Here is an 8,748-nt window from a genome sequence, read left to right as displayed (position 1 = left end):
AGCTGCCATCGGAGTTCTTGGGAGACAGACCGGTGGTTTATCCAGTGCGGGTGTTGGACAGGCGGGTATTGTGGCACGAGGATCGACCCTTGGAGCATGTTCTGGTTCGATGGTCCGATGGTACGGAGTCACCATCATGGGAACCTCTTGAATTGGTTCAGCGCAAGTTCCCTAATGTGCTCCTTGAGGACAAGGAGGTTGCTATGGAGGGGGGGGTTGATACGTTCCCCATGCAAGAACCGCATCAGCCAAGCGAGGAGTCGGCAAGCGAGGCCGAAGAGAGGGAGGAGTCGCCGGTGCTGATCGAGAAGACCGTACATTCGTCCATTGCGACGACGAAAGGAAGAAGAAACCGAAGGCCACCCGACTTGTTCGGCGATTACGTTTCCAAGTAGTGATAGGAGTATTTATTTCCTTTTATTTATTTCTTATTTTTGGATAATAGTTTATTTTAGTTATTTATTTATTTCGGGTTTTCTTTGTTGGTTCTTTCCCGAGATGCGTTAGGATTAGGAGTCGAACCAACCCTAGGGTCCTTAGTCTATAAATAGGGCTATGTTCATTAATTCAAACATCAATAAAAACTTACGTATTTTGCCCGCCAAGAAGGCGTTATTACTACAATCCCTAGTTTGCCGCTGCCCGACGGAGAACCTCCGGGCACAGCCGCCACTAGAAACCCCCGCCGATCCTGTGCAGGACGCCGGGAGGACTTTGATCGCCGAGCCATCGAGCCGACGATTACCGTTGAGGAATTGAATCCTTAACATACACGCCTCCATTTTTATTCATTAATAAAAGGAATTCAAGGCCCATATTCTTCTCCAATTTGGGTTTTACTCACATCTTGAATGAATTCCAGAACATATTCAAAGAAATTCTGACATATGTCGCTAAAATTGTGATGTGTACACCAACTTAACAAAGCATTGGTTCAAGGAATCAATGATTCCAAAATTTTAAAATATCATGATACTATTATTAAAATTTTAAATCACACTGTACCAAAACTTGACAAAAATGTACAATTAATCCCATAATAGTGAAGTATAAAACTAATAAATAGGTCCATTTATTGTCATGTAAACCACCCTACTACTAACCTCTCCCTCTCTATCTCACAGAGGCCATTATTTAGCTTGCTTTTGATGAAGCCTTTATATTGCCTTGCACTTTTAATAACTCCCCTCCCTCTCTCTCAATCTAAGAGCATCTCCAATGCCGGCGTCAAAATCGCGACGCCGATTTTTCGCCGACGCCGGTTCTGACGCCGAACCATTGGAACGGCGAAATCGGCGTCAAAATCGGCGTGGCCATGCCGATTCGCGCGATGACGCCGGTTCCGACGCCGATCCTCACGGTGCCATTGTGGGTCCCGGATCGGCGTCAAACCGGCGTCAGATTTTATTTTTTATTTTTTTTCTTTTGAAAACACTATATATACGCGCTTTGAACGTCATTTTTATTCGCACCACTTGTTTTAACGAGTACTCTCTCTACCTTACTTTCTGTTCAAGATCAATAACGAGCAATGGAGAACAACTACGAAGGTACTCCAGTGACTCCCGGGGGATGGTCTCAGACTCCCCCGCCTCCCGGTGTAGGGTCTCAGACGCCCCCGACTCCCGGGGGATGTGAGGGCTATTTGATGTCCAGTTGATGTGGCAAGCTGATGTGGCAGGAGAATTGTAATGCTGATGATGTGGCAGTATGAAGGCTATGTGAGAGCTATTTGACTTCCAGTCTTACTGGAGATGCTCTAACTACGAATCTATCTATTTTGTGTTAAAAGAAGAGTTCTTTTAAGAAAGAGAGGAGATCTGTTGTGAACGATTCTTGATTTCTTTCTGAGCCAATCTCTGCAATCCCTCAGTTTCTTGGGCTTTGCAATTTTTCTTGGATGAAAAGAAATCCCACTTTTCTTTTTTTCTCAGAATAAATAAATAAAAACAGCTCACTTTTGCAGTTGGTTTTTGGCCTTTTATTCATTGTTGTCTTGTTTTTACAGAATGGTGGTGGGGTTTTAGTAAGTATTCTTGCAAGAATTAGTAGTAGAATTTTTAGAGAGAGAGAAATAGTCTTTTGTTGGTTTTTCTGATTATTATAAACTGTTTAGGAAGAAAGGGTAACCAATGATTTCCTACATATGGTTGTTGTGATCAGTAAAGATCAAACCTCACTTTCTTTTAGGCTGTTTATCATTTGCTTCCCTCTAAGTAATTTTTATTTTCTTGCATTATTGTTTTTTGCTTGCAATCAATCAATCCACTGAAGGGGAAACTGCATTTCACCTGAGATCTTTTCTTCATTGCAAAACACTACTTGTTTGAGGATAATAAGGTTTGTTTGTTTATTACTCCATTTTCCTATTTTTATTAAATCTGTCTTTGCTTTTTAGTTAAATAGTTCTACTTTTATGACGCTCATTTTAAGACTATGAGGATCTCTTTCACTTCACAATAAAGTTCAAGTTTTTTCCTTCATTGTGTTATACTGATAATGTTTTGTAAGAATTTTTTTAATATGATTGAGCAAAACAAATGAAAAACTTGCTCTTTTTTTTGTGTTTTGTTTTAGTGTAGCTCTGGTTTTATGATACTCAATTACTCAAATAAAGATTTTTCCAACTCTATGATCCCATCTCTTTCACAAGAAATTTTAAGTTTTTATTGTGTTTAGATGATGATGTTTTGTAAAAAAAAATTTATGTATACATAAATATAATTGAGCAACACAATGAAAAACTTGGTCTATTTTGTGTAGTGTTTGCATATTTACATACTTGAGTGACATATATCTAACTCTTGCAAGTGAGAATGAAATGAAATATGAGACTGAAACACCACTTGAATTTGGAATCCTCATTGATGTATGGTGTGTTTGCATCTTTCAGGGTTAAGGGTTGGGTTTCAATACGCAGTCTAACGCTGCAACGGGGCAACATGGTCCCGTTGCAGAAGGGAGCTCGTTGGCCTCGGGCTTGATCTCCCTGAGTTACACTGATTTAGTGGACCGGCATATTCAAAGCCATATCATGGCAGGAATTCCCCTGCCCCCGGCCTTTGGGGAGGACCCGATCACATTAGGCCGTGGCCAAATGGTGGCGAGTGGTCACGTTGGAGACGAGTTTTGGACTCCCGGGAAGTACATTGAGGGGATTAGTAGCAATCCTAGTGCTTGTGTGAACCCGATGTTTGAGGCTGGATTTGGAGGCCTTCCGTATGATGCTAGCACGAGATGGGGCTTCAACGGAGGCGTGGATAGCCCCGAGCTTCAAGAAAGCTCTGTCATGATGAACGAGTGGATGCTGAAGGAGCACGAGAGGCTGAGCTCGATGGACCCTAACAAGGAGCTGTCGTTGAGCATTGCAACGTCTCTTCCTTGTCGTGTAGGAGGGGGTTCTGAGCTAAGATCATCGGGCGTGAGCAGGTACACATCGTTGGACAGGAGGCGCGTTGGATCAGACAACGCGTTGTGCAGCAGCAGCAGCAGCAGCCTCACGTTGAACGGATCCAGTTTCTTCCTGGCATTGCAGGAGATACTCGCTGAGTTCGCCTGCTACGGCCTCGAGAGCAACCAGGGAGCGACGTTCCCTGGCTGCTCGGGCGGGCTTGAGACGGAGCAAAGCAATACCAACAGCAACAATGAATCCAAGAAAAAGCATCTCATATCTTTACTACAACTGGTAAAAAAAAAACTAAATTCCTTAATCAATCCATTAATTCTTGATTCTTACCATTTTACACATAGGTGGACAATCAATACAGCCAATGTCTAGACGAAATCCACACCGTCGTCTCTGCATTTCGTGCTGTGATCGAGCTGGATCCGAACCTACACGCCCGGTTCGCCCTCCCCACGGTCTCTGCCATGTACAGAGACCTCCGGGGGAGGATCTGCAGCCACATTTTGTCAATGGGAGCAGCACGGCACGATGAGGGAGAGACGAGAGAGAACAGGTCATTCGAGACATCCTTCATAGAGAAGCAGTGGGCAATCCAGCAGCTCAAGGAGAGGGATCACCAGCTTTGGAGGCCTCAGAGAGGCCTCCCCGAGAGATCTGTCTCGGTGCTCAGGGCGTGGATGTTCCAGAACTTTCTACACCCGTAAGGCGCCCGAGCCCTTCTTCGTCTCCCCCGCTACATAATCAGATATCCTTCTAAAAATGCTACGAAAATTTCCAGGTATCCGAAAGATGCAGAGAAGCACTTGCTAGCATTGAACAGTGGGCTTACAAGGAGCCAGGTACATAGAAATGATAATTTTTTTGCAATGTTGCTTTGATTGAATCTTGATTATGGTTTATTGATGATATATATGTATGTAACAGGTCTCGAATTGGTTTATAAATGCACGCGTTCGACTCTGGAAGCCGATGATAGAGGAAATGTATGCAGAGATGAACAAAAGGAAATCTCCAAGAAACCAAGAAGATACCAATGGGATCCATAGGAATCTTCTGCGATTCGAGAGCAGAAGATTCACAGTGGATTGATGATGTCTATGACGATGATGAAGATGAAGACGAAGAAGATAGGTTTGCCAATACTACAAATGCCATCAAGATTTTAAGCCATTTTACATCCAAATTGTACATGTTCAAGCTTTGAGCATTGGGATCCATTTTCTTGGTATGTAGTAAGAACTATGTTGAGGAATCTTGAATACTACTTAGTATTCATTTCTTGACAAGATGGTGTAATCAATATGATATCAGAACCGGACCAATTTTCGATTTGTAGACGAGATGGTAGTTCAATATGGTATCGGAGTCGGACCCTCAACATAAAATCATGTGAATATGAATGCATGAATTTTCTTTGATGGTTATTCCAACTTGGCAAAGTTTTTTTCTTTTTTTTAGGGGGGGGTATGATCCAATTGGGAAGAAAGAATATGCCAAGAATAAATAATCTCAATTTAATAAATATGCCAAGAATAAATATAAAGGTTACAAAATGAAATACAACGCCCTCCTTTTATTTTATATTCCCTGCATAAATATAATTTATTATTGGAAATAGAAATAGCTCTCACTAAATTCTTCTCTAGACTTACAAGTGGGAAAAAAAACCAAAAAATTAAAAGAAAATAATTTACCCCTTTCTCTCGTGTATATATATATTCTTTCCCTTTATCTATTTCTCTGCTGACATTCTTTCTATCTACAAAGCCTCCTATGGCTTCCTCCCCTGCTATGGTTCTTCTTTCGAGCATGCTCTAGCTCCATAGTACACAAAAAAATTGACCATTCTGCACGTTCATCCTCTTCACACTTGTCCCAGGATTCTTGTCTTTATTGGCTTCAATTTCAGCCCCATGCTCTCGGGCGAGAAAAGCTCGGGTGAAATGCTGGTCGGGCTCAACGGACTTCTTGGGCTTACGCTCAAGTGGGAGGGTCTAAAGAGGCCATAGCCCATGAGAAAGTATTCCAGTGGGATCAGCATGGCATCGGGCTGCTCTTCTGTGACCATCGAGCCACATGCTTGAACCTGCAACAAATCAGAGTGTGAGGTGAACGTGAGGGTATGCTTTGTATGAGAGCAGCTACGTGGATAGTTTAGTTTAGTTTAGTTTAGGTTAGGTTAGCTTACCTCAACCAAGGCACTGAATCTTCTGTCTAGCTTTGAAGTCATGTGAAGAGCTTCGTCGTGGAAAGGAGAGTTTTCGCCAACAAAAATTAAGGATCGACACTTCAATTTCCTCAAGCTATTGCTGAGGTCTGGCCTCCTGCAAGGCAGCAGATGATAAAAGTTAAAACTCTATTTGGGGTATCGAAGTCTTGACCTTCTATAGTGTCAAGGAGATTACTCGTTCATAGCTTCAAGGAAGCGCAGCACGTTAGGACTCTGTCTCTCGCCCAACAACTGCAATAGTTTAAAAATGTAATTACTTATATGAGACTTGGAAATGGTAAAATCGTGATGTGTTGAGAAAAAAAAGCAAGGAACTAACTCTTCTGCAAGACTGGACAATATCCGACTCAGGTACATCAACACCACCACGAACTTCCTGTTGCACCATTGAAAAAAAAATCCAATTTTAGCATATTTTTCAAACGAAATGATTCCTTTTAACATTTTTAAACAAAATGAATACCAGACAGACCTTGCTGAAGTATCGCATGAGCAACAGCTCCTTTACTATGCCACACATGCCACAGATGTAAAGCAAATTGGCCATCACCTGCAAACAGTTCACCATACTCGTGAAACTTGTAATCTCTGTCACGTTTTCCAAACCAGATACCGAATTTCTGCAGAGTTAGAACGTGAGGAAACAAGGAGAAACAGAAAAGTAGCGAACCTTATTACATAACCACTCTGTCCAAGATGGTGATTTGCACAGAGGGGAAACAAGAATAAGACCCATGACACGTCGTGAGTGTTTCAGCTGCAATAAAGTGGCATGTGATTTTTCTGGTGAAGACACACAACAGATATATGGATGCAACAGGTGAGTGAAAACAACTTACAGCAAAAAGGGTAAGAATGTAAGCTCCAGTTGTTACACCCAGGCACATAACCGAACCAAGCCTGGAGATAGATTGAGTGTGAGTTAGCTCGAAACCATGTGTATTGACGAACTTATTATCAACAGTTAAAACTAAACCACTTGAATTACCCAAAATAGTCGAGGATTTCAGCAATCTGATCAGCCAATTCATCAACAGTCAGTAAAGGTTCATCAGGGCCAGCTACAGCAGCTCCTAACTGCAATAACTCTTGACAGAAGTGCCAGGTAAGAGACAGCAAAACTGAATGCATACAGTGTCAATGAAGGTGAACTACTTTGTAAATAACTATATAAATTATCAAGGAGTTACGAGACCGACCTCATGACCTGGAGGACTGATGTGGTAAATACAGAAGTTATGGAGAAGGAGAGAAAATGCTTCTGGACAAAAGAACAACCCTTGGAAACAGGACATATCTGTTTGGTGTCATGCAAACAAACAAGTCACATATCAACTGCAAATTTAGAAGTACAATGTGCTGTAGACTTTAAAATCACACTTCCAGCATCTTAGAGAAAATGTTTTACTTTGTAATTTAAAAACCAAGATATATAAGGCTAAAAATGATCCAAACGCATCTTGTAATATTTCAATCCAACTATAATAACATTCCAAAGAAGAAATATCATGTCAAAATTTGAAGCATAAGTGGCAGCTCAAAAGCAGGTAGTTTAGTGAATAGATATCACACCACAATTTTTTTGTTTGGTATTACTGTTAATGAGAAATACATTAGCAAGATTCAATCATCGATAAGAGTATTCACAATACATCAAAAAATTGGTCGAAATCAACAAATACAGTTGGTAAGAATTCAGTTCAGTTTCCTTACAGTTTAAAGCCAGATCGGGATAAGTAATAAGAGCTGGCTTGTCCTGGTCTCCAAATACAGCAACAGAGACAGAACCATGACCCGTCTTGATAATATGCTCCTGTAAACCAACATGAAAGAACCGAGTTTGTCAAGGTCGGCACCTAATCTCCAAAATACGTCAAGTAGAGCAAAATATTCCACCAGCTAATTCAATCTAAGAAATTCTGATTCCACTTGCTTTACAGGAAGCTTTTCTTGCTTATTTAGAGACTGTAACTTGCTTTAAATAATCCAGCTAGCTTGAGCTAATGACTTTCCGTGAGTAGATACGAAAGTTATGCCATAATATTTACATTTGAAACTTACTACAGTATTAAGTAAAGATTGAGAATCTGAACCACAAATTGTTGCATGTAAGTATAGTTGGAATCAAAGGAGCTTAATTTTTTTTTTCCTTTCCTCATATCTTATTCCACTCGCACACATACGATCATGATTGATATACAAATAGAGTTAAAAGCAATGAAAAACAGATCGATGGAAATGCATCAAATGTGAAATTCACTTGTCAAAACAGGTAAAACCTGCTTCACAAAATCATGCTACAAAAATGAACTTCTGTTTCCCAAAATGTGATCCTTACTCAATCAACATATCGATGCTACGGTAAATTTACCGAAACAAGCTCTTTCTTCACTCAAAAAGTCATCGGTAAATGAGAAATTGAAGCACTTTATCTAGAAGAAAATAAAATGCATAAACATAGACTTCCTTCCAAAATCCTCCAAATTCAGGAAAATCGCATTGCTATTCAAAAATGCAGCTCTACGAACTACTTCAGCTAATAATTCGCATAACTTCCTCACAAAAACCAATACGCACACAAACAACTTCAGCTGTATATGCACAAAACATGTATATATGTGCGTGTATAAGCATAATGCGAGCGGTGGTTTTGAGTTTGACCTTTCCGGCGAATGGTATGGACTCCATATCAATGGAGACGGATTCGCTGGAGTCCGCCATTGCACTTCCTCTCCTTCAAATTCTCTCTCTAATTATTTTAATCTCCCTCTCTCCAGCTCCAAACGCGTTCGATTTGGTATCATCCACAGCTTAAATATACCAACCCACGTCTCTCTCTCTCTCTCTCTCTCTACACGTTTATAATAATATTATAATGTGCAAGTGTGAATATGTATGTATAGGTGTATGTAGAGGTGAGTTGAGTCCAACGTTAACTGAGTCACCGACGATTCTGTGTTTGGGCTTTGAATTGGAACAGAGTGGGGCCCGAGCATGACACACTGGATTTTGACTAGAGTTAGAGGCCGACACATTTCGCTTGTGAAATGACACAATTGTCCTCGTCGCTCCTCACTGGATTTCTCTCTCTCTTTTCTTTTTTCTTTTTTTT

General features: G+C 40.8%; 2 protein-coding genes across 2 annotated transcripts; one reads left to right on the top strand and one right to left on the bottom strand.

Annotated features, from left to right (window-relative positions):
* The first annotated feature begins 1,689 nt into the window (after nucleotides 1-1,689).
* LOC121783268 (homeobox protein ATH1-like) lies at nucleotides 1,690-4,773 on the top strand. Its single transcript, XM_042181297.1, has 5 exons — nucleotides 1,690-2,340; nucleotides 2,894-3,685; nucleotides 3,751-4,106; nucleotides 4,185-4,245; nucleotides 4,331-4,773. Exons 2-5 carry the CDS (start codon nucleotides 3,035-3,037, stop codon nucleotides 4,493-4,495), a joined length of 1,233 nt encoding a protein of 410 aa, XP_042037231.1. The 5' UTR covers nucleotides 1,690-2,340; nucleotides 2,894-3,034; the 3' UTR covers nucleotides 4,496-4,773.
* A 186-nt stretch (nucleotides 4,774-4,959) lies between these two features.
* Nucleotides 4,960-8,472, bottom strand: LOC121785347 (protein NDL2-like). Its single transcript, XM_042183729.1, has 11 exons — nucleotides 8,298-8,472; nucleotides 7,350-7,449; nucleotides 6,836-6,933; nucleotides 6,625-6,713; nucleotides 6,476-6,536; nucleotides 6,307-6,393; nucleotides 6,109-6,186; nucleotides 5,956-6,012; nucleotides 5,812-5,867; nucleotides 5,595-5,730; nucleotides 4,960-5,492 (listed from the first exon to the last, which is right to left on the bottom strand). The coding sequence occupies exons 1-11, from the start codon at nucleotides 8,355-8,357 to the stop codon at nucleotides 5,271-5,273; spliced, it is 1,044 nt and encodes a 347-aa protein (XP_042039663.1). The 5' UTR covers nucleotides 8,358-8,472; the 3' UTR covers nucleotides 4,960-5,270.
* Nucleotides 8,473-8,748: the final 276 nt, after the last annotated feature.

This window comes from Salvia splendens, chromosome 21 (genome assembly GCF_004379255.2).
Source record: "Salvia splendens isolate huo1 chromosome 21, SspV2, whole genome shotgun sequence".
Classification (NCBI taxonomy): Eukaryota; Viridiplantae; Streptophyta; class Magnoliopsida; order Lamiales; family Lamiaceae; genus Salvia; species Salvia splendens.
The sequence above is the reverse complement of the archived record's forward strand: the minus strand, read 5'-3'. Positions and strand labels throughout refer to the sequence as shown.